The sequence below is a fragment of the Apodemus sylvaticus genome, chromosome 3, assembly GCF_947179515.1.
Source record: "Apodemus sylvaticus chromosome 3, mApoSyl1.1, whole genome shotgun sequence".
Classification (NCBI taxonomy): Eukaryota; Metazoa; Chordata; class Mammalia; order Rodentia; family Muridae; genus Apodemus; species Apodemus sylvaticus.
The window spans coordinates 118,522,288-118,548,913 of record NC_067474.1 but is presented as its reverse complement, the minus strand read 5'-3'; the positions used below and the strand labels follow the sequence as shown (position 1 = coordinate 118,548,913).

Genomic DNA, 26,626 nt, shown 5'->3' with positions numbered 1-26,626 from the left:
TGCTTCAAGGGAATAGTGCAAGGCATGACAGAGCAGAACACTTAACATTCTCCGTTAGCATGCATGCACATATTGTGCATATATCACACATAACACACACACACACACACACACAGAGAGAGAGAGAGAGAGAGAGAGAGAGAGAGAGAGAGAGAGAGAGAAGTATATGCAAACTTTTGGGCCACTAGCCACATATTCAGCATTTTTAGATCTTATCCCAACAAGATGAAAAATGTTCTCTCCAGCCTCCTGGCCGCACTCACAAAGCCTCAGCTCTAGTGTTCACTGTGTAACCTGGTGATTATCAGAGTCCACCCACTCCAACAAGGCTACTCTCACTGGCCACCTTGCTCTGAACATCACCTCTTTTCCCTTCCCTGGTTTAGAATTACAGTTAGCCACACCCATTCACCCGGGATCTCACATCTGTGCAGCAAGTGCTTTACCTACTGAGCCGTCCGTCTCTCCAGCCTTCCCAGTACTCTTGAGATCTTGCCTCTGTCCTGATAGCATTTGCTCTGAGCTGATCAAAGTCCTGTGTGACCTTGAGTTTACTCATCTGAAAATGGAGATAAATTAGGGCAGATCTTGATGTCTGAGCAGTTCATATGTACCTTTTGACCTCAAATGAGGACTTTCGGATTAACTGCTTCCAGGTGCCTGTTGAGTGCTGTGCACCAGTGGACCAATTTAAATTCAGTTAACTGTATGAAGGTGAGTTCTTTGAATTCCTTTCAGTAACGTTATATCATGACAGAAGAGAACGAATGTTCAGTCATGCAGCAGCCTTACTTCTAGTAGGAGCTACATCTGGCTTTCCTCGAACAAGCTTGAAGTTCTGGGTTTTGGTTTGTTTGTTTATTTGTTTTCCCTATTTAAAACCAGTTGAGTACATTTATAATTCTGTGACTGATTTCATGACTAGCACAACTCTGAAATGTACCTGGAGCAGTAATAGAAACTCTCCCCTTATACCTAAATAATCATTATGTGTTTTGATCTGAATTGAATTGGATATTTCTTCTCCCTCTATTTCAAACAGGAATTTGTCGACAAAAGATGACAGAAAAAATCCTGGAAAAGTTCGATGCCCTGGAGGAGAAAGAAAGGATACTTGAAGCTATCAGGAAAAGGGTATGTGTAGTAGAAGCTAAATATAAAGTACTCATAAAAAATTAACATTTCAGGTAAGATTTTTACTTTGTGGTGCATTAAGCAGGTGCATTAAGCCAGGCAGTGGTGTGGCTTGCTTTTAATCCCAGCACTTGGGAGGCAGAGGTATGCACATTTCTGAGTTCAAAGCCAGCCTGGTCTACAGAGTGAGTTCCAGGACAGCCAGGGCTATGTAGAGAAACCCTGTCTCGAAAAACAAACAAACAAACAATGGTGCATTAAGATGAAGATATAAATGAACTTGATAGAATTCAATACTTATCAGTTGAATGCCACATATCTAAGTAGATAACAAAAAGATCTATTAATCAAGGGAGTAATTCAGTTATAGAGAGCTGGTCTAATATACTGGAGTCTCCCAGTACCACAAAACAAACAAACAACAACAAAACAGTAATGATAAGAATTAATTATGGCTGCCACATGCTAGGTCACATGAGTATCAAAACTGCCTTAAAAAGTACTACCTCCCACAAACAATAAATATGGCTGTAGATAGTTGTTTTTTGTTTTTTGTTTTTGTTTTTTGTTTGTTTGCTTTGGATTTTTGGATTTTTTTTGTTTTTTTTGTTTTTTTTGTTTTTGTTTTTTGTTTTTTGTTTTTTTTTTCCAAGACAGGGTTTCTCTGTGTGGCCCTGGCTGTCCTGGAACTCACTTTGTAGACCAGTCTGGCCTCAAACTCAGAAATATGCCTGCCTCTGCCTCTCAGAGTGCTGGGATTACAGGCATGTACCACCACTGCCTGGCTTATAGATAGTTGTTAAAAATGTGTTAAGTATATACAAAGTTATTTTAGGAATTATATGAAAAGTAACAAGACCTACTCCTAACCTGTAATCCATTAGCAATGGCTGCTGGAAGAGGAAGATGGGTTTTCTTTAGAGAGTGACACTGGGTGTGACAACTGTACTCCAAGGCAGGCTACATGCTCAGAAGTAGTTGCTCAACACAACTGAATTCAATGGGGTTTTGTGTGTGTGTTGTTGTGCCGTGTTATTTATTTTTGGTTTTGGTTTTAACGAAAGGACAAGATGTTGGTGGACAGATCTGGGAGAAGTTGTAGAATGGGAAAGAATATAATCAAAATGTAATGTAGAAAATTAAACCTCAAAAAAAAAACCTTAAAAAAGGAAAAGTACTATTTGGTATTGTTACTAAATTACAAATATTACAAGTACTATATAGAAACAAAGTAAACTAAATATATGAAAACAAATATTTAGAAACAAAGTATACTAAAATAGCCAAGACTCAGAATTCAAGAATAAAAGATAACAAAGATAATAGTTCCCAAACACTAGAGTTTTAGTACATGTGAGCAAGTTAATTTATGTTCCCTGGAAATTCTTTTTAAAGTATGTACTATCGTCCTTTAACCACCTGGCTCCAACAGCTATCCAACAGGAAGGACATCTCCAGCTCAGTCTCAGTGTGGTTTCTCCACGTTCTGCAACCAAAGTATATGATATCTCCAGCAGCAAGGTCTACTCTACTTCAACTCAGACTAACAATCAGCAGTACTGGCAATGTAGCTTCACGGTGTTGGTGTTCTCAGAGACACCCCTGGGCCATTCCTTAACAGCCTTATTGTTCCTGGAAGTGTCTTTTCAGCTCACAATGTCTTCTTTCAAATCTTTCATTGACATATCTACTGTTCTTCTACAATGTTTTTATAAGTCTGTAAAATGCTCAACAATTAGCATTACATAATTTTAAAAAGCATTTTTAACATTCATTCCAAGCAAGTGCTATCTAGTCTTGGGATTTAAAAACTAGGGGGATTTTTTTTTAAGTTAGCAAGGTCTAATACAGTGAGAAAAGATTCCATCACTTGAAGTGATTATTTTATCAAAAAGGCAATGCTGAACACATCAGTGTGGTAGAAACACTACCTCGTCTGACTTTCCCTAGCCCACTGCCATCTTCCAGGAGAAATCTGTCTTCTTCATCCTGGAGTGCTGCACCACTCTGCGTCCACCATACATCTCCCACCCACAATGGTTCAGTGAAGCCAGATCACACTGATGTCCAGGGTACTGGGCCAAAGGCACTAATATATTGACGTGGGATTCTCATCCCTTGAGCTGGCTCCCTGGGTGAGGATAAGAAGCGCCAAGTACGAACTGAGGCCTCGCCTCTCCACCAGTGATGCCTAACTAGTCAGAGAGATCCAGACTGGGTGAACATTCTCCACCATGGTGTAGTTTCTTGAAGTGAAGAAATACAAACATCATACTCTGTATGGGAAATAACTACCCAACCCAGGCAAGCTTAATCATTTTTATGCATACTGTTCTATCCCCATATCCATCAACTGCTGGTCATTGCCCCTGGTACTTTGAGAATCTCATAAATCAAAGTACACTCAAATCCAATTTCCACTGAAACACAAGTGTTTTGCATATTATTCAGGAACAAACAAATCTACAGTTCAATGTGGAGTCTGCCATCACTCTTTGCCAGTAACCTTGGGTCCTATCAAAGGCTATTTCCACCCTCCACATTAAGGAGTCGAAGGGGGGAATACCAGGTCCCTCCCTGTATTTTACTCCTTTCACACTGGCAAACTGCCTTTCAACTTTTAAACCTTCCAAAGACTCATAAGCACTATTTGGATTTCTGGCAATCCCCCCATCTCCCACCAGGAACTCCAGTTTGACAAGAATCTTACCACCATTGCTTTCAAGTAACTCGGACAGTTACAATCACCATTTTCATTTCTTGGGTGTTGTAGAACCTTCTGATTTCAGCTCATCTGTCAGTGTAAGGCCTTCAGATCTGCCAGAGCTCTTCTTCTTCATAAAAACTCACACCCCTCCATAGAGCTCACCCAGGCCATTGAAGACCCATTTCAGTATTTGACACCCATTCCTATCCAGCTTTGTGGAATGGACATCAAACACTGGCTCTCTGATCCACATTTCCTTCATTTGCCTCTCCACCCTCTGCTATCTTCCTGTCCCTGATATGCAGGCACTCATGCTGCTGATAACTGTCTTATAGGTGGCGGTCTTTTAGGAACCTGTATCCCTATGATTTCTTCACATTCTTCAGCCTTGTCTGAAGGATGATTGAGTAGCTCTATCAGTCAGTTTCTCGGCTTCTACTGCACTCAGTTATTGCTGGACTGTCTCTGACCTGCCAGCTCCCAAATAATGACAAAGAAACTTATTATTATTTATTAAAGCTGCCAGCCCCAGAGGTTCTTCTTTGTAAGGGGAAAGAGTGTCAACTGAGGCAAGACTTAGTTGTGCAAGATATTTAGTGTTGCTGTTTTAATAATAAAATATTTACCTATGTTAAGTCTAAGTCACTTTGCTGCTGTAGCTGACCTGCCTGAGAAAGGCCAAGAAACTGAAGTGTCTGGTTGTGTCTTAGTCAGGGTTTCTATTCCTGCACAAACATCATGACCAAGAAGCAAGTTGGGGAGGAAAGAGTTTATTGAGCTTACACTTCCACGCTGCTGTTCATCACTAAAGGAAGTCAGAACTGGAACTCAAGCAGGTCAGGAAGCAGGAGATGATACAGAGGCCATGGAGGGATGTTTCTTACTGGCTTGCTTAGTCTGCTCTCTTATAGAGCCCAAGAGCACCAGACCAAAGGTGGTACCACCCACAAGGGGCCCTCCCCACTTGATCACTAATTGAGAAAATGCCCCACAGCTGGATCCCATGGAGGTACTTCCCCAACTGAAGCTCCTCTCTCCGTGATAACTCCAGCCTGTGTCAAGTTGACACACAAAACTAGCCAGTACAATCGACTCCTTGTCAACTCGACACACAAATACAACACTATTAAGCCTCAACCCTTATTTTCTTATTCATCCCCAAGATCTAAATTACTTTAAAAGTCCCACAGTCTTTACATAAAGTTCAATCATCTTAAAATGTCCAATATCTTTAAAATTCAAAGTCTTTTAAAAATACAAAGTCTCTTAACTGTGGGCTCCACTAAAATACTTTCTTCCTTCAAGAAGGGAACATATCAGGGCACAGTCACAAGCAAAAACAAAACTCAAACTCCAGTGGTTCAATGTCTGGGAATCAACTCACAATCTTCCGGGCTCCTCCAAGGGTGTGGGTCACTTATCCAACTCTGCCCTTTGTAGCGCACAGCTTGTCTTCTAGGCTCCAGCTGCCTGTACTCCACTGCTGCTTCTGTTCTTGGTGGTCATCTCATGGCACTGGCATCTCCAAAACACTGCTGACTTCTACTGTAACTAGGCTTCACCAATAGCCTCTCATAGGCTTTCTTTATGGTGACAAGCCTCTGCTCCTATGCATGACCCCTTCAAGTCCTGGGCCATCAATTGCAACTGAGGCTGCACCTTCACCAATGGCCTTCTGTGGCCTCTCACTGTGCCAAGAGCCCCAGCTGCTCTTCATGACCCCTTCATGCCTTCAAAGCCAGTACCACCTGGGTGACTCTTACACAGTACCAAGTCCAGCCACAACACAAAATACAACTGTGGCTATCTCTGGAACACACTCTCTGTGCTCTCAGAAAAAACACTTCCAAGAAGATTTCATCTCAATGATGCTGGTCTCTTCTTAATCACCGCTAATTTCTTAGCTCCAACTAATCAGCATCAATAGTCCCAGTAAAACAAAGGTTTGCTTTAGTGGTTCTGGTATCTTGTTACTCACAGCTGATTCTTCAGCCCCAGCTAACCAAAACCACAGAATCTTCACAATCAAAACATGGCCACTGTAAGAGTCTTTAATCTTCCCTCTGAAATTTCACAAGCCAGGCCTCCATCTTTTGAACTGTTCTTAACATTGTCTTCCAAGCTCCCACAGAACTTTCCACCGAGCTCTTAATATTCTAATGGCTCTTCTAGCTCAAAGTTCCAAAGTCCTTCCACAGTCCTCCCCAAAACATGGTCAGGTTGTCACAGGAATACCCCACTATACTGTACCAATTTGTCTTAGTCAGGGTTTCTATTCCTGCACAAAATCATGACCAAGAAGCAAGTTGGGGAGGAAAGGGTTTATTGAGCTTACACTTCCATGCTGCTGTTCATCACTAAAGGAAGTCAGGACTGGAACTCAAGCAGGTCAGGAAGCAGGAGCTGATGCAGAGGCCATGGAGGATGTTCCTTACTGGCTTGCTCAGCCTGTTCTCTTATAGAACCCAAGAGCACCAGACCAAAGGTGGTACCACCCACAAGGGGCCCTCCCCACTTGATCACTAATTGAGAAAATGCCCCAAAGCTGGATCTCATGAAGGCACTTCCCCAACTGAAGCTTCTTTCTCTGTGATAACTCCAGCCTGTGTCAAGTTGACACACAAAACTAGCCAGTACAGGTGGTTAGCACCTCAGCAGAAGATTAAGGAAAGTAGCCTTGGGTACCTTAGCTGGGGTTTAACTGAAGTAGGAACTGCCCAGCTCTAATGTCTAGCCTGCTAGTTGAAGTCACAGGAAGAAAAGAGAGAAACTTTGAAAAGTGATTTTAATCTTTATTTCTAAGTTCTCTCTAAAAGGTTTTCTATGAAAGTTCTCTAAGAAAGTTCTTCTAAAAAGTTCTTTGTTTCTGTTTTTAAAAATTCTCAATGATCTCTCAATCTTGTTCTTTCCTCCATCTTTGATGTAACAATGCCCTCGTTCTGAATTCCCTACTACCAATGCTTTTACTTCCAATTGCTATATATGCCAATGTAATCTTTCTTAGTCTTTTGGTACCTTTTTTAGGAGAATAGATCACATGGTCTAATCCAACCATCCCCCCCTTTTCGTGCAAAGTTCACTAGAAGTTGAAACATAAATTCAAATCATAAATTGAATAAGAAGTTTACAACAGAGAATGTTGCATGCATATCCATTAAGAGTATCTAGCTAAACATTCATTATCTGTCACTAGTTCAACAGGTTCATTGAAAGTTAAAAACCTTAATTTTTGTGACTAAGGTATTAGTGAAGCTTTGTATAGATACACCCAGTCAGTATTTTCTCTTCTGTCCTAGCACCTGTAGGAAATCCTTGCATCCCTGGGGTCCCCTTCCCAACTTACACGTCGCTCCATGAAAGAATCTCCCCTTTCCCATCAGTTGGTTAGGTGACTACTCTATAACTTGGGGAGGGACTTTGGAAATCTTTAACTTTCTCAACTTTATAAGTCTTATAAGTTTCATGAACTTCCTGTCTTATGACCTTCACTCTTCCCCACCCACCCACCCACCCTCCGCCCCCATACAAGAAGGTTTCAATTCAGAGGAAATGACTCTCCAGCAACTATATAGGTCTGTCCTTAAATTAAAAAATTTTAGATAGAAGGGCACCTGAATGGTTATAAGTTTATTTCCTTTATTAAATAGATGGGGAAAGGTCACACAGCCCAAGGATTCAAGTTTTAATTCATAATGGTTTTGGTCTTTAATTTCTATTTTTCATTATTACCTTACATACAAATTCTCTCTCTCTCTCTCTCTCTCTCTCTCTCTCTCTCTCTCTCTCTCTCTGTGTGTGTGTGTGTGTGTGTGTAGAGAGAGAGAGAGAGAGAGAGAGAGAGAGAGAGAGAGAATGATTAATTTTTGTCCTTAATATACAGAATCTGCTTGTAGAAAGAGTCCTTACTTTTTCATTTTGACTTCACTGCAGAATACCAACCATCGAGAAAAAAAAAAGCCTTTGATTACACCCCTGCTCTTTGACCTTCATGCAGAATTTGGAGACACAATCACCCCATCTGCATCTAAGACAGTAGCAAAGATCATAGAAGATAAACCACAAGATCTTAAGAACTCAAAAAAGTAACTATTATAATTTACCTGTACTTACTTTAGGTTATTTGATAATATAAGAAATTAAAACTAGCTCAGCATAGTGGTACATGCCTTTAATCCCAGTACTTGGAAGGCAGAGGCAGGGCATCTCTGTGAGTTTGAGACCAACTTGGTACACATAGCAAGTCTCAATCCAGCCAGAACTACAAAATGAGACCCTGTCTCAAAAAAAAAATTAACATCTTATGACATGTTTGTGGGTTAAGATATACTAGATTAATATTCTGAATATTCCTGTTTAGAAATTAATTATTACAATATTTTGCAAGTATTGATGATAATTACAATTCTATTTTTTTTTGTTTTGTTTTGTTTTTTCAAGACAGGGTTTCTCTGTATAGCCCTGGCTGTCCTGGAACTCACTCTGCAGACCAAGCTGGCCTTGAACTCAGAAATCCACCTGCCTCTGCTTACAATTCTAATTTTTAAAGAAAGACTTTTTGAATTAGGAGGTGGTGGCATAGACCTTTAATTCCAGTACTCAGGAGAAAGAAGACAGGTCAATCTCTGTGAGTCCAAGACTAGCCTGGCCTACAGAGTGAATCCCAGAACAGCAAAGGCTACACAGAGAAATCCTCTAAAAACAAACACAAAGAAAGAAAGAAAAAGAAAGAAAGGAAAAAAAGAAAGAAAAATGAATGAAAAGAAAGACGTTTCTTAAAATCAATTCTACTACTCTCATTTAATGTTAAATTTTATATAAAATTTTAGACTTTTTAAAAAAATTCTGCCTAAAATCGTTCTCAGTAGTTTCTTAGGAAGAGGCTTTGAACTGGGGGGTGTAACTCAGAGACAGTCCCTGCCTATTTGGGGTGGAGTATCTGGATGTGCCATAACGAGTCACTGATGTCATAGACACAGAGGAGAGTCCAAATGTGTGGCAGAGTAGCATGAAAAGTCTTTCTTTTCATTCATGCATTCTTTTTTCTTTCCCCTTCTTTTGTGTGTGTGTGTGTGTGTGTGTGTGTGTGTGTGTGTGTGTGTGTGTGTGTTTAGAGGATTTCTCTGTGTAGCCTTTGCTGTTCTGGGACTCACTGTAGACTAGGCTGGTCTTGAACTCACAGACCTTGGCCTGTCCTCTTAATCCTGAGTACTGAGATTAAAGGTATATGCCACCACCTCCTAACTCAAAAGGACTTTCTTTAAAAATTAAAATTGTAATTATCTTAACCATGAGTTATAATGTGTGGAAATTGTAACCTTTTCATTTACTCAGTGAAAGAAACCAATGTGTGAAACACTGTGTCCTGATGATGTTCAGTAATGCATCCAAGGTCACATACACACACACACACACACACACACACACACACACAAGAGGCAGAAGGTGGATTAGGGACAGCACTCTGTTTCAATGTTTGTATTCTCGAATTTAAAATTTTTCATTGTGTTTTTGACTACACATATGTGGAGGGTTTTGTGTCCACATGAGTTCAGATACCCACAGAGGCCATAAGAGGGCATGAGATGCCCGAGAGCTGGAATTACAAACAGTGGTGAGCCACCTGCTGGGGGTGCGGGAACTGAACCAGGGTCCCTTGGGAAAGTAGCATACACTCTTAACCACTGAGCTATTTCTCAGACCCAGGTGCTTGTATTTTTTTATTGAAATCATGCCCAACAGGATGACTGAGCCTTTGAGCTTGGTACCTAGGTACAGTGTAACTGTGGCACTTTATACTTAAGTGAGAACAAAGTTAGGGATAATGGGGGGTTACATTGAGAAAAGCTGGGGTGTGTTGGGGTTGTTTTAGAGTCCTGTACATTAGTCTTGCAAAGTCAGGTAGAAGTCAGGTGGATGAGCATGTCCGAATCTAAAGTTACACTGTTTGAACCATTGTTCTCCTTGTCTGCATTCTACAATACAAATATTGCTCTCTCAGACTTTTTTTTATCTGAGATTTAACAAAACATCAAAATGTTTTCATTGTGGAATTTTAAGTTAAGAAAAGGGAGTTTGTGACCTGGTACCTATAATCTGAGCATCTGAAAGGCAGAAGCAGGTGCATCAAGAGTTTGAGGTAAAACCATTTATTTGGTCTGAATCTTCAAAATAAGTACCTTTAGGCCTTTCTCACTTAGATTAACTTTGCCTTCACCTTCCACTCTCAAGTAGCTGGACTGAAGTTTTCAGCCAGAGGTAAAGTTAATCTTGGTTTCCATAGAAGATGTATTAGAAGTTGGTAGAACCCTTTGAAAGAAGGGCCTTTGGAGAGGGCCTTAGGTCACTGAGAGACCTGAGAAAGTATCTCCCACCCCTGCCTTTCAGGATGAATTCTCACTGTAGCCCAGGCTGTCCTGGAATTTTATATAACTCAGGAGGAAACTCACTGTAATCCTCCTGAGTTAACCTCAGAAGTGCTGGACTATGATATCATGATGCAAGCAGTTTTATTCTGACACATAATCCTACCGTGATAAACTGCTTTACTATTAAGTCCAAAAGTAATTCAGTCAGTAAGTCATGGACTGAAACTTAAAATGCTATGAGCCAAAATAAAACTTTTCTTTTTTTTAATCTCTTTTTTTCCTGGTAATAGAAAACTAACACAAATTCAATACTATATAAATAGATCTTAACTCCACTCTGACTAGGTGGGGCACATCTCAGAAATCGAGATACTCTGTGGGTAAAGGAGAGAGTTAAGAGGGGTCTAATTAGGAGAATTGGTCCTAAATTATTGAGACTGGCAAGCCCCACATAGGCCCTCTACCGGCTGGAACCCTTGGGAAACTGGCATGGTGTCATGTCACCACATAAAAGAACGGAACCCTTGGTGTCATTTACCCATTGGCTCGGAAGAACACACAAAGACAAGAGCAGATACTATCAAGTACTACCAGTCTATAGCCACATGTTGTTTTCAACATTTGGAGGAGGCTGAGACATTGCTTTCAACATTCCATTGCTTCAGTTAATGGTCCTGGGTCTAGTCACCACATCTAACACACAACCTTTGCTCTGAATCAAGGCCAGATGATGATGAAAGAACAGGGTTCGAGATGCTCTGGGGGAGTCCAAAGCTTAGGAAGATGGGTTGCAGTGCTTTTGGTTTTCCTTCTGTGGTTGATCAACTTCGCACAGGTCGAGTATGTAACAGGATGAGTTGCATTGTTATAAATGATCTCAAATCACACATTAACTTGTTCAAAGGTTGGGTGAGAGTTTGACTTGTAAAGGCAAGCTTCAATCAGCATTTCTCAGAAAAAACCATCTCCACAGGAGCATATAAGGGAGGTTGGTGATCCAATTTTCACTCTGAGGTTGAAGGCCTGAGAACCTGGAGGAAGGTGGGAGAACTTTTGTCTTGGAGCCCAAAGGTCAAAGAATCTGGAATCCTGGTATCCAAGAATGGGCAGAATGTGTTCTTCAGGGAAAAGTGGAAGCTGAACTTGTTCTATTAGACTCCCAAGGGATTGGATGGTACTCACCCTTCTGCAGACAGATCCCCTTCGGTCCAGTAACTCTTGCACCTACCTGGTCTAGAAACACTACTCACTCTACAGACCTATGCAGAAAGAATTATTTGCCAGTTCTTTAGGTAATTCTGTATCCAGTCAAGCTGGCACCTAAATGAACTGCCATGTTGTTCCCAGGGTGGTTAGGGTCAGAACTCAGTCCCAAGAACCTTAACAAGTTAGGCTCAGTCACTCATCCATAATACACCATACAAAGAAGTTACAGTAAAAGATGGAGAAAGCCAGAGTTATTCACTGTGACCAGACTAAGTGGGAAAACAAATAAATAGGTCCAGGGGCAGTTCTTCCCAACACACACACACACACACACACACACACACACACACACACACATACACTCACACACAGACTTTCAGGGTCCAGAAATGGGATTTAAGTAGACGACAAGAAGTGTACATTGCTAAGCAACCATTGTCAAGGTGTGGTCATGCCCATCTTTACTGCCTCAGCTCCAGAGAGCCCTGAAAGATGGACTGGACAAAGTCTCTTTCTCAGAAACCAGTTCCTCCTCTGGTTGGCACTAGGCTTAAGCCCTCTCCTTTGCTCCGGGTGGGACTTTTTGAGAAATTTCAATTTCTTGGAGTCCATCATTTCAAGGAGTCTGGTACAAATTTCCCTCCTTAGACTATCTTGACTCCTTCTGGGATAGTTGCAATACCTAGAAAAAAGAGTTACAGTGAGGTTCTCCATGTACTACATAGATGCTGTCATCCTATCTGATAATATGAACTGTCCCTGAGTTCATTTATCACCACTTTCCATTCAAATCTGCCCCAAATCTCTCATGGAACCAAGTTCTGATGTGTGTTCTGGTCAGCTTGTGAATACTGGCATCCCAAGCGCATGGATCACTATCCTGGTAACACCACCCAGCTATCAGCAATGCTTCTGGTTCCTTTTGTAGTCAGTCTCAGTCTTCTGCCTTCAATCTGCAAAATGGGAGTGTTTATATTTCTCCAAATTTGTGTTTTAAATCTGTTTTGTAAATTTTCTGATTATTTTGATTTAGAATAACTTTCATTTCTTCCAGGCCTGTGTCTTTCAAATATAAGCCTAATCCCAGAAGTGATTTTGAAGCGTCAGATTTAAGACCACCTATTCTTGGAACAATAAACTATGAAGAAAGTAAATTAATCGGTAATCTCTGTGAAATATATTTCTTTTATTTATGAATGAGCACTATTAAGTAGTAATTTATTAATTAATCACTCCATCCTTCTAGTATCTTAACAATTTTGTATTTCTGTTGAAATAATTTGCATAACAAATAATTTTTTTATAATTCACTGTATATACCCTCAACACGAACACACACACACAAACACACACACACACACACACACACACACACACACACTATATTTAGATGTAATCTTACTGTATTGCTCAGGCTGATTATCCCTCCAGCTCATTCTTTCAACTGAGACTCCAAGCATACACTGTCACACCTGGTTCACAAATACATTTTTATGAATATATTTTTATGTTGATATTTTCATTTCTTTCCTGGGGAGACATGAAGGAATAGCAATTCACCCCAGACAGAGCACCAACAGACCAAGAAGAAAGATTCCATCCAAGTCTAGCCTGATGAATGAAAATTTCACTCAGATTATTTCCACAGACATGCATGGGTGAGGGGCTACTTATAGGAGCACGGTGACTATTGCCAGGGCACTCCCAGGAAGCCCCTCCCCCAGAAGCTACACTATTGAAGAACCCTAACCCTGTCAACCTTCCTACTTCTGTATTTGCTGGTATCCATTTTTCCCAGACCATGTGTGTCTTGGGACAGGGATGAGAGGAGGGAAGAGGGTGGTGACTGGAATCTCACCAGAGAGCGCAGTGGTTCTGCCCTCTCCTAGGAAGGAATGTTAACAGCTTTCTGCCATAGGCCTGCCCCTCAACATAGTGTCCTCATTTCCTTATACACAGAGGTCAAGATTTCCCTTGTGTCACCACAGCACTTGCTGAGTCATGATGGCCAATGGTCACGCCTAGAGGAAATACTTCCACAGAATCAGCTTCTTCAACTACAAGGAAACGGCAGCTTTCCTTTTAACTCCTCCCTAACACTTACCTTGAATTTTAAAATAAAAGTTAATTATGAATCGTTTCTTTAATAGAAACATAGTTACAGGATTAGAAACTTTAGGACTCTGTGGTTGGAGACCCCACATTTCATAGATGTTCTGAGAAGATGAGCATCGACTGTTACTTCTGTTTTTCTGTCATATCCAACTAGGTGATCACGTTGTCATCAGCCTCCTTGACTAAAGCTTCTGTCTACACTCAGCCCCATATTGCCTTACGTCTGTGTTGTGTGCTGTAAGTTTTCTAAAGATGCACAGACACATGTGGCAGGATCCCTCCCTCACGATTCTCCTTAAACTTCACCGAACAGGATTGCCAGGGGCCTGGTGTTACTGCTAAATCCAAACAACATTTTTCATTTCCATTTTCATCTTCCCCAGGCTCAGTTCATTGATCATTCCCTCCATTTTAAAACTCTCCACTTTAAGCTTTTGGGACTGTTGACACCAAACACACCTCTTACTCAAAAGAAATTTAAAACATGGTTTATTTTCCTACCCAACTATGAATCACCATAGTTTAAGAACGTGGATTCAGATTGCCCCAAATAACATGCTCCAATGTTGAAATTGTTAATGTTACCATACCTAAGGAACAAAACAAAGTTGTAAACTAAGGCATTTTCTGACTGTTGTTGCTGGAAATGTCCCGTGGGGAGGTTTCAGCCAAGTAAGAGAATCTCAGCTAAGGTTTTCACATGTTATCTGATAAATTCCTTCCTTGAGGGATGGTGGAATCTTGTGGTTGGCTAAGCTAACACATTCGGAAAAGTTTTACTAAGGATGTTTGGTCAAACACAGATGTGGGCTGTGAATGCCTATCAAATGTCTAACCAGAACACCAGTCTTTTTATCTGTCACTATAGAAACCAAAGAGCAATGATTTAAATCTTGAAAGTTCATTTTATGTAGAGAGTCAGCAATATTGGAAGCCACGGGGAATCTGTCTCAAGCCGGCTCCTGCTAGTATATTGTCTGGGGAATGGGGACAGAGGCTATTAATCATTTCAAAGTTTTGTCTTGGGCTTGGGTTGGGAAGCCAGCCTGTCCATGAGATTCATGTTGTTAGTACTTTTCTTATCTCTCCCTGCACCTTTCCTTCATTATCAGTTCTCTGTGTAGTGAGAAGCTTATATACTACACCTAAGGCTTCTAAGTCCTGCATTTTTTTTTCTGAGTCACCATCCAGGTTATATGTACATTAAAGGTTAACACAGAACAAACAGAGCACTAGCAGTGTGCGTGGCTGGACTGCTTTCAATGCATGATATGGAGTACAAATATGTTCTCACACTAGAATATAAAGTAACCACATCTGACTCCTATTCTTTCCTACTGCTAATAATAACTCATAATGGTCTCACACAAAATACGGCACCGGGCATAGAGTAGTTAGCTCAGCATCTGATCAGCAAGGGAAACTGTGTAAGTCAGAGCCCAGTTACACCAGCAGACAGATATGCAGAGGCGCAGAATCCATGGGAAAGCAGGAAAGTTGCTGAGGCCAAGAAGGCTCGGGAGCCAGGAGGCACAGAGAGCAGGTCATCATGAAGGTTCCCCTCGTCCTTGATGTCAGAGGCAGTTTCATCAGCTGCTTTAACTTTGTGTTCAGCCAACTAAGCTTTGCCTGTCAAGTTGAAACAGCATTCCTTTACATTGTTTATGGTTATATGTCAGTAACAAATTATCTACTACAGCCCATTTCCTAGGATCGCTCTCCTAACTTGACCTGATTTCTGTCCAATAGCCCCAACAGGCTTTTACCATAAATCAAGTCAGATGCTTAACTTCTGTGTAAGAGTCCCGGAGTGAGTAGCATCAGGAGCAGTCACAGAGGTAGCCAGCCATCAGGGAACAAATGATCTGATGTGATTTGCTCTCAGAAGCCAGTGTGTGGGAAATGTCCCTTTTTTTTTTCTTTTTAAACCCAGTAATGTAGTTACATTTTTCACTGCTATGATAAAATATTCTGGCAGAAACAACTTAAGAAAGGAACGGTTTACGTTAGCACACAGTTCCAGGCTTACAATCCATCACAGCAGAGGTGCTGTGGTGATGAGAGTGTAAGTCATGTTGTCTCTGTAGACAGGAGCTGAGGGAGATGAACACAAGCTTAGGATGCCCCTTCCCTCCATGTATATATACAGTTCAGGATCCCAGCCCAGGGACTGGTTGGTGACGCCCGTTCTTACAGTGGGTATTCCCACCTCAATTAACCTCATCTAGACAATTCCACACAGTGTACCTAGAGGCTCATATTCCATGTGATTCTCAATCCTGAAAGTTGACAACCGGTGTCAGTCATCATACCTGCAAGTCAGATTGGCTTTCTGGGACACCTATCCCATGAGTCTTCCTAGCCCCTGGGGCTGTTCATGGGCACAGAATAGTAAGCTACTTTTACAATGGCAGGAGTCATTCTGCTAGTGTCTCGTTGACTTGTGGCATAGGATGTGGTGAAGGGTAGACATCATAGTCTACCCTTTACCAGACCAATGTAGTCTGTGAAAAGACACTTGTTTTAGCAAGGGAGATGTGCTAATCTCAAGGCAAGCAGTCCTCCTTTCAGTCACAATAGATCCTCATAAGTATCAGAACTAGTTTTAATATTTCTAAGTATGATTTGGAAGGCCCTGGAAGTCTATGAACACTCACAAAGGATGAAGAAACTACCCAAAATGTATTTTTGCCAAGTAAAATCATATGGATTTATCTCTGCTGTCCCCTGATTGGGGAAGGTCGGATATGTCACTATAGAAATCAAAGAGCAAGGATTTGAATCTTGAAAGTTAAACCAACCTTTAAAAAGTGTCAACATACATCAGCATGTATTTTAACTCTTCACTTTGGCACTTGAGTAAAAGTTGAGTTGCCAATCCTGGCATAGGTCTTGATCTTGATTGTGTAAAATATTTTTTCACTATGGTCAGTCTTTGGGTCATTGTGAAGATAAACTATATATCTGGAAGATGTTTTTTATATGACTTCAAATAGCCCCAGTCCTGTAACCCACAGTTTATTGTAGTTAATCAGAGCATCTTTCCAAAATTAGTCTCATGCAGTTACTTAACAATTGGTCTCAGCAAGTAGGCCGGAAGCAATATTGCTCCTCTCATTTCTTGTCCTGTTGTCCTATCCAGATTCAGTAATTCTCCAGCGTCTTGGTTAGCCTTAATTGTCAACTTGACACAGTCATCTGAGAGAAGCCTCAGTTCAGAAACTGCTTAGATCAGACTGGTTTCATGTGGATATGTCTGTGTTGGCTTGATTGCTGACTGATGCAGAAGGGCCCAGCCTGCTGTAGGCAGCACTGTTCTTAAGCAGGTAGTTGGTCCTAAGCATAAGCCCGTGAGCCAGCTAGCAAGCAGCACACTCCCATGCTTCCTGCTTGAGTTCCTGCCCTGACCTTTTCAGTGATGGCCCTGACCTTTTCAATGATGGACGGTGACCTGGAAGTGTAAGGCAAATTAACCCCTTCCTCCTCAAGTTGCATTTGGTCAGCCTTTTATCACCGCAACAAATCAAACCAGGACAAACAGCCTGCTTCTAGGACAGAAGCAGAACCCTGGAGGATCAGACTCAGACCAGTCAAGCATGGGAATGAATGTTATCATGGGATGAGCTTTAGCAGCTTCATAATCTGCATTGCCTGCCAACCAGCTTCCTCTAGTGCAGTGCGTCTCAACCTGTGACCCACCCCTTAGGAGTCCAGTGACCCTTTCTCGGGTCACCTAAGACTAGCAGAAAGCACAACAGGTGTTTACACTACGATTTACAACAGTAGCAAAATTACAGTTATAAAGCAGCAGCCTGCAGCTTAGTTAGAGATCCCTACCCAAAAGAGGAATTTGTGAGTCAAAACTATGACTACTAAACTAGGCACAGTGTACATGCCTATAATTCCAGTGCTTGAAAAGTAGAGGCAGGATTCAGGATTCAGAATTCAAGGCCAGTCTTGGCTGTGAGCAAGTTTGAGGCCAGATTATACTACATAAGACCCTGTTTAAGAGAAAATGCACACATACACACATACACACACACACACCACCACCACCACCACCACCACCACCACCACCCATACAAACATGCACATATACATACCATACATATACCACACACACAAACACACACCCTGCTACCACCACCCATACACAAACACACACATATACACACTACACACACACACACACCACCACCACCACCACCACCACCACCACCACCACATACCACACACACACACTTGGGTACCTACCAGGAAATTACAGCTAGTTTGTGTGGTTTGACTGGAAGCAGGGCAGCTTGCTTTCCATACCTAAACATATAGTTTCTGAAGGTTAAGCTGAATGGTCAGGGTGGGGCTAAGCTATTCTTTATGGCTAGGAGCTACCGTCTCTTACAACCTGACTCAATTTCTCATGGCCTGCGGTGATTACCCAACACTCTAGATCTACTACTCTAATCTCATTAATATTACAATTAGGCTCTGCACCTGGGACCATCTCTGGAAAGGTAAGAGTTTCAACTGGATTGTCCTGATGTGTTTTCCCCACTGCCTCTCTAGTCTTATGCAGTATAAGTCCTCTGTCCACCATCAGGATAGTGAGCAGGGCCTATTGAATGCCAACCTAGAGGCTAATTCAAGCAGTCTGACAAGTCAACAGGATTGCCCAGTATAATTCCAATTTGTAACATCTAGTGTGAAAAAGAGAGTATGTGCCTAGTAGTCGCCAAGGAGCTGCCCAGTACTCCCCATGTCAAGGTGGGGTGGGGGGAATGCTCTCAGAAGGGATAAGTAGCATCCAGAGAGTACCCTGCAGGGTCCAAGAAGAGGACACCACTCCAGACTCCCTTCATTTTCTTACCCACTTTCCTTAGTTTTCCCTGGTTGTAGGAAAGCAGGTTCTGGGGTAACTTTGCTTGGCCCGAGGGTCTTATCTCTGATAGTGTCATATCCCTGCCGCTCCATCCTCCTCCTGACTGTAGCTTCCCCAAAATAGGTTTGGCACTTCTATTTGTATCACTGATTTTCCTTCAGTCAAGACCAAAGCCTGATTGTGCACTGCCATTAAAGCCTGAACATCAGGAATTTCTCTCCACTTTCCTGTTCCCTTGCAAAACAATTCTAAAATAGGTATAAAATAGTTACATGATTTAGAAAGCCATTCATTAAACACATTTCCCTAAAGCCAAATGCACAGAGTGGCTCAAATATATATTACAATAATTTAAAATAATATGTCTCCTTTTCTTTTTTACGTAGTCATAAGCAAAGTTGGAGTAATTTGCTAGAGCAGACCCCAAAAAAGCTGTCACCAGAAATGGAGGCTGCCCCACCCATTCTTATAGTCCAAAATCTGGAATAGCCAAACAGAACACAGTAGAAAAAGATGTAAGTGGAAAAACAAGTCATAAGCTAGGAAAAAGTAGAAAGAGGCAAAAAGCAGAAACAGAAAGCACCTTTTAGGCAGAGGCTAGACATGCCTTAACCCGAAAATCAAAGCAGAAAGTGGCACAGTTTAATTCACTACATGAAGATGACAGAAAGAGCCAGAGCCAGGAAAAGAGAAATCCCCAAATAGAATCACTTGGTGGATGCTTAGAAGTCTTTCCGCTGCGGACTCCAGGACCTTCTCTGGGCTCTTTGAGACAGTTGAATGACTTACTGACAGTCCTGAAGCTGTACCTCTGTGAGCCACATGTAACTGGAACACCAGGGTTTAGGGCGCCTGTCAGTGAAGACACCAAAGAACAGGGACAGGAATCTAATTTTTAAAGCACTCTACTTAGAGCGCTGTCGATGTGGTGGTGAGCTAGAAAAGCTGCCTTCCCCAGGCCACCTCCTGCTAGCACATTTTACAGAGACCCAGAACAAAGGCAACCAATCATTTCACAGTTTGGGTCTGGAACTGGGGAGCTGGCTCAGTGGTGGAAAGTGCTTGCTGCTCTCATAGAGATCCCAAGCTTTGTCTTGCAGAACGTATATGGCAGTTCACAAGCATCTGTAACTCTAGTTACAGGAGAACCAGTGCCATCTTCTGGCTTCTGCTGGCACCAGGTACACAGATGGTACACACATGGTATACACATGATAGAAACACTCAGTCATATCATATAAAAAATAAATAAATGTTCAAACTTTAGGCCTGTTCTTCTGGTAAAGTGGTCAGTCTTGTTTTTGAGGTCCGTAGTATCGATACTTCTCTCCCCATATCCTGCACCTTCCCCTCATCATATTCTCTCTCTCTCTCTCTCTCTCTCTCTCTCTCTCTCTCTCTCTCTCTCTCTCTCTGTCTCCTTTCCTTCCCTTCCTCCTTCCCTCTCTTCCTCCCTCTTCTCTCCAACTTCCTCTTCCTCTCTCCCTCTGTCTCTCATCCCTCCCTCTTCCTCTCCCTCTCTCCCTCCTCCCTCTTCCTTTCTATCTCTCTCTCTCTCTGTGTCTGTCTCTCTCTTCTTTACCTCCCTTCCCTTCCTCCTTCCCTCTCTTCCTCCCTCCCTCTTCTCTCCAACTTCCTCTTCCTCTCTCCCTCTGTCTTTCATCCCTCCCTCTTCCTCTTCCTCTCTCCCTCTTCCTTTCTTTCTCTCCCTCTCTCCCTTTCATCCCTCCCCCACATCTGTATAACAAGAGGTTCATGCACACTCACATTTCTCCCAAGTGTCACTATCTACAAAACATTTAGGCTAAAGGATTGCTTAGAAGAAAATATTAGTGTACGATGCTGAGCTACTGCGGTAGCCTGGATGAAAACAGCCCCATAGGCTAATGTATTTGAATGTTTAGTCCTCAGTTGTTAGACTTGTTTGGGAAGGCCTATGAGATGTAGCCTTGTTAGAGGAGATGTGTCACTGGGAGTAGACTGTGAGGTTTGTGAGAGAGGACATGCTCTCTCCTCTCTTCTCTCTCCTCTCCTCTCTCCTCCTGCCTTCCTGTCCCCCTTCTTTTCCCTCCTCCTGTTCTCCTCTCTCTCTCCTACTCTCCTATGTTTGGACAAGACCATAAGCTTTAAGCTACTACTCCAGTCCCATGGCTGCCTGCCTGTTTGCCTGCTGTCATGCTTCCCCGTCATGATGGTCATGGCCTCTAACTCTCTGAAATTGAAAGCCCAAAATAAAGACTTTCTTTTATACGTTGCCTTGCTATGCTTATCCCATCTTATTGTTTCAAATATCATTTAAAAATAAAACAGGACTGATGAGAACGACTTGATAGGTAAGGGCACTTTCCACACAAGCTTGGCACCCTGAGTTTGATCTCTAGAACCCATATAAAAGTAAAAGTTGTCCCCCAACCTCCATGTGCATGTTGTAGCAAGTGTAGCCCCCAACTGCCACACACTTCCAATGTACCATAGAAATGCTGATTTATACTTTTTATCTTCATGAATGTCAGATACCTTTCTTGAGCTACATGCTGGTATCTCAGAACTCACACAGACATCTTAAATTCGCTGCCTAGAACAAGACTCATGACTCCCTAGCTTCACCATACGTGCTAACCACTCTTCCCACCCTCTTCCTCCAGCATCCTCAACACAGCATATTGACCTGATACGCAATGCAAATGGGAAGCCACCTCTGATTGCTTGTTCTCCCCATTCTCAAAGCTCAGCCCCTCGGCAAGTCCTCTCTATGCTAATTCTTCCTGAGTTCATTCTTTTCTCTGTTTCCTCGGCCATCCTGATCCCACCATCCTCACCTCTTATTTATAAATACTAGCTTTCTTCCCAGTACGACTTCTCCCCATCTTCCCAGCTATGCCCAACAATGATGCAAATAGCACTAAAAATTTCATACAATAGCTACCCTTCTTAGGTGTCCTCTTTGCTTTCTGTTGCTGTGATAAAATAGCATGATTAAAAGCATCCTGGGGGAGAGTGGTGGCTTGAATGAGAATGTTCCCTGCAGCTCATGTATTTGACTACTTTGGCTGCATTGTTTGGGAGACTTTTTAAAAGGCTCAGCCTTCTTGGAGGAAGTGTGTCACCAGAGGTGGACTTTGAGAGTTTAAACATCCATGCCATTTCCAGTTTGCTGTGGATAATTCATGCTTGTGGCACCAGCTTGGCTTCCAGGTCTTGCCACCAAGGCTAAATGCCACGCCTTTGCTCAGCATCACATATTCTCACCCCTCTGGAACCTTAAGCCCCCCAAAAGCTTTTTTCTCTATAAGTTGCCTTGCTTTGGTCTTGGCATTTTATCAGAGCAACAGGAAAGTAACAAATACGTGGATAAAAGTGTTCACTTATCGTGTCCTTCCATGTCACAGGTCATCACTGAGGAAATCCCGGGCAGGAACTCAAGCTGGAACCTTACAGCAGGGACTAAGGCAGAGGTCATGGAGGAATGCTGCTCACTGGCTTGCTCTTCATGCTCATGAAATTGTCAAAGAGCAATATTTATTCATAAAAGACCTGGCAATTTTTGTCTTAACAATATTTTACCCTAACATTTTAGTTACTTTCCCAAAGGGAGCTATTGCAGACTGCCTGACCCTCCACCATGCCAGCAGAGGTTTCCAACTCATTTGTTTTTGTGCCATCTTGCTTCTCTGAAAAGGTGGTTAGCATCCCATCCTGAGGCCTCTTCACTGCCTTCTCACCCCCAAACTTTTACTATGGAATAAAAAGACAATGTTCTCAACTTTACCAATAGTTTGAACATCACTCACTAATTCTTAAACTACTTCTTCCCCAGCCTCCCCTTAGCACAACTTCTAGATTTCTGCTATGCCTGGATATGTTGACATTGCATTGACTCTTTAGGGTTTTCTGTGTTATCAACTAAAATGAGTGTATTACTAGGGAGTGATCCCAGTTCAGAGCCTAGCACCAATACCTACTATACATCAACTGAATAAATACCAGATTCCATGTTGTTTGATATATCTATGGTATTATTCAGCCATCAAAGTACCTATCGTGTACAATAATTACTAATATTTGAAACTAACAGATGGGGCAGAAAAGTCAGCAAGGTTAACTTTTCAAGGCAATGTAACTCACAAAAATGGGTTTGGTTCGAGTACAGGGTCATCTAAATCTAAGGTTTATATTTATCACATAAACTATACTTATATTAAGAAAATCTATTCTATAATAATCCAAATGAATAGCATCCATAAGAAGGAAAAGGGAAATGCGAGGTGGGGAGAATATTTCTATTTTCCAAGGACTACTAAAGATTATTTTTATAACTTAAAGAATATTTTGAATAACATACATGTTTCTATTTTATTTATAAATTCCTTTTCCAAGAAAAAAATTGTATAATGATAAGTATTCAAAAAGTATACCTATCATTTAAGACATCAGTATTAAAGTAATATTTCATAATAACTTCAGAGGCTGGTGAGATGGCTCAGTTGGTAAAGGAGCTTGCTGCCAAGCCTGATGACCTGAGTTCAGTCCCTAGGATCCACATGTTAGAAGAAAACAGACTCCCACAGTGTGTCCTCTGAAGTTTATACATGTTCTGTTTCATACATGCACCCTTGCATATGCACACATACAAAAACAAATAAATGTGATGAGAAGATTCACGGGAGTCATTTGGGAATAAATTTCTCTCTACAAATGTAAAAACATTGCATATGTCAGCAAATGGGAAGATTAATCATTTTGTGCACGTTTGGATTTCCTTAGAACATAAAGAAGAAAATCGAAAATCAGGACGTATATCTCTTTGTTATCTTAAGGATAAAGATGAGGTAAGTGTGATTTACATATCTGTGACTATTTAGCAGTTATTTACACTAGTTCAATAGCTTCCTGTGTGTGTATCACAACTCAAGTAGTGTTTAGAATCCAAAAGTGTAAGAATGCCAAGCAATTTCATCTGATATTTATAAAATCTTATATATGAAGGCAACATTAAATTATGCATAAGATAAAGCTGTGGGTATCTACTTTAAACATTTCTTAAATTTATAATATAAACACATGAACCTGTTCATCTTTTCATGTACAGCTCAGAAAAATATTTTGAGCTATGCTTAGATTATACTATTATGGTAAGTACTAAGAACAGGTCACAATCAGCTATTCACTGAGAGGCTCCTGCCGCATTCTGAAACCTGTCTGTCTCAGACATTGAGCATGTACTCTGTCACAGATCATATCTAGGGGACTAGAGAGGTAAGAAAATATGTGAGAGTAAGCGATTATAGTCTTTTACATGCATATTGATTTGTTATTAACTGATTATTACTGACACAGAGAAAGAAGCATGAAGCTATACATGCTTAATGATGATCATTAGTAACTTTCTATCCTTTCGGGAGGTGGTACTGGGGTTGAGCCCTAGGGTCACGTGCGTTCTAGGCAAGTCTTCAACCACTGAACTCTTCCCCCCAAAGCCATGTGGCTATTATTTTTGTTTCCTACTCCTAAACTTTAAAATTAAAAAAGCATTAACAAGATCCACTTCCCAGGTTATAGGTTTATGCTTATCTGCTTGTTTAAATCCCTGCTTAATAAAAATCTCCCAAGAAAGCCGGGCAGTGGTGGTGCACGCCTTTAATTCCAGCACTTGGGAGGCAGAAGCAGGAAGATTTCTGAGTTCGAGGCCAGCCTGGGCTACAGAGTGAGTTCCAGGATAGCCAGGGCTACACAGAGAAACCCTGTCTCAAAAAACCAAAACAAACATACAAAAAAAAAACTCCCAAGAAAAGTCTGACATCACAGTTTGCTCATCATAATAATTTACTAGCACATCAGTTAAAATAGGCAAAATTTTAATTATTAAAATTAGGCAGGACCCTCTCCCCATCGGTATTGTTCCACATTGACATGAGGATGCACCTGATGTTTTCGTTTCTCTTCTGATTGCTATCATTAAGACACCCTGACAAAAACAACTTAAGAGAAAGGGGTTTGTTCCGGCTCACGGTTCCAGAGTGTCACTGTGGGGGAGACAAAGCAGGAAAGACATGGTGGTAGGACAGGAGCCTGGCTGTTCTAATCGAATCTGCTTTCAAGAAACAGAGCATGAACATGAAGTCTGCACGTCCTCCAGTGAAGCTCAAACTCCTGAAGGTTCCCCAGATTGTCCAAACAGTACCAGCTGCTGGGGTGAACCCTGAGCCCCTGGGAATATTTCCAGTCTAAATCCCAGCAATTAGCAATGACAATTTTCCCTCAAACTGTTCTACTTCATGTTCAGTGGACCATGTCTTAAAGTCAGGCACATAAGTATGGGTCCCCACAGAGTCCAGAAGAGGCCATCAGTTCCCCTAGACAACTGTGAATCACCAAATATGGGTGCTGGGAACTATGGTCTCATTCGATGTTAACCATTAAGCCATTTCATCAGCCCCTTTATGTGGCTCAATATGGTGCTTAGAACAACAATTCTCCAGGATGTTGAGTAACATTACATTAATTTTGATTATTATATTTTTCATTGTCATTCACTTTGAAGAGAATATTTTATTTTCTCCTAGGACTTCTTTATTGGGATATATTGTAGCATTTCCAAATATTAAAAAAAATTCCACATATATAACAATGTTGAGAGCTAATTTAATTCTATGTTTAAGCAGAGAACATATTCTATGGCATTTAACCCTTTTAAACTTCTATTAAGATTTGTTGAGGTGCCGGGCAGTGGTGGCGCACGCCTGTAATCCCAGCACTCTGGGAGGCAGAGGCAGGCGGATTTCTGAGTTCGAGGCCAGCCTGGTTTACAGAGTGAGTTCCAGGCCAGCCAGGGCTATACAGAGAAACCCTGTCTCCAAAAAAACCAAATCAAAAAAAAAAAAAAAAGATTTGTTGAGGTTGTATACTTATGAATACTATTTCTTTCTTTCTTTTTGTAATTAGATATTTTCTTTATTTACATTTGTTATCCCCTTTCCTGGTTTCCTCTCCAAAAAGTTCCTATTTCCTCCCCTTCTCCCTCCCCCTACTCACCAACCTACCTACTCCCTGTTCTCTGTCCTAGCATTCCAGTACACTGGGGCATAAAGCCTTCACAGAACCAAGAACCTCACCTCCCATGGATGTCCAATAAGGCTATCCTCTGCTACATATGTGGCTGGGGTCATGGGCCCCTTATATGTTCTCTTTGGTTGGTGGTTTAGTCCCTGGGAGCTCTGGGGGTACTGGTTGGTTTATATTGTTGTTCCTTCTATGGGATTGCAAACCCCTTCAGCTCCTTGGGTCCTTTCTCTAGCTCCTCCATTGGGGACCCAATGTTCAGTTCAATGAGTTGGCTGTGAGCATATACCTCTGTATTTGTCAGGCACTGGCAGAGCCTCTCAGGAGACAGCTATATCAGGTTCCTGTTAGCAAGTACTTGTTGACATTCATGATAGTGTCTGGGTTTGGTGACTGTATATGGGATGGATCCCCAACACATGTGCATGATGCTTTCCATGTCAGACCATATGCTAAACCCTTCAACAAGTTCCTGTCCAGTTTGAGTTTCTGCCCTGACTTCCCCAAGTGATGAATGGACTGTGCTGTGGACTGTAAGCCAAAATAAACCCTTTCTTCCGCAAGATGCTTTTGGTCATGGTGCTTTTATAAGAGAAATAAAAATCCCAACTGAGATTGCTTTTTTTAAAAAATCTAAATATTAGGTATTTACCTGAGCCTTGCTTTTAATTAGAAAGACTAATTTTCTAAAATTTAATATAATTATTATAATGAGTAATGGTTTAGCCTATTCTTTTATAGTTTGCTGGTCTCCTGATTAGTTACATTTCTTGTTGCTGAAATAAGCAAATTATAAGAAAGGGTTTATGTGGATTCATGGTTTGAGCAATTCATCACCATGAGGAAGGCATGGAAAGAGAGACTTGCCCGGGCCTGGGCAAATCAGTACAAAGAGCAAGGGCTGGAAACAGGACAAGCCTAAGGGCCTCACCCCACAGTGACTCAGCTTTTTCAGCTGGGCCTCACCTCTTAAAGGCTCCACAACCTCCCCAAAGAGCTCCACCAGTTGGGAACCAATTTTGAAACAAGTATGTCTGTAGAGGACACTTTAAAGCTAAACCTTAACTGCATCCAATCCAGTCTCAAATATCCCTAGTCTTAATAGTTCTAACATGGTCCAAAAGTCTCAAGTTTCTTCTGAGACTCAAAGCAATTCTTTAACTG

At 41.5% G+C, this 26,626-nt stretch overlaps 1 protein-coding gene across 1 annotated transcript in view; it reads left to right on the top strand.

Annotated features, from left to right (window-relative positions):
* The first annotated feature begins 1,059 nt into the window (after positions 1–1,059).
* C3H1orf141 (chromosome 3 C1orf141 homolog) overlaps positions 1,060–26,626 on the top strand; it is a 48,701-nt gene continuing 23,134 nt past the window's right edge. Inside the window, exons 1-4 of the mRNA XM_052175816.1 lie at positions 1,060–1,134; positions 7,772–7,923; positions 12,467–12,573; positions 23,168–23,232. Of these exons, the coding sequence (XP_052031776.1) occupies positions 1,060–1,134; positions 7,772–7,923; positions 12,467–12,573; positions 23,168–23,232 (399 nt within the window). The remainder of the gene's footprint in view (positions 1,135–7,771; positions 7,924–12,466; positions 12,574–23,167; positions 23,233–26,626) is intronic.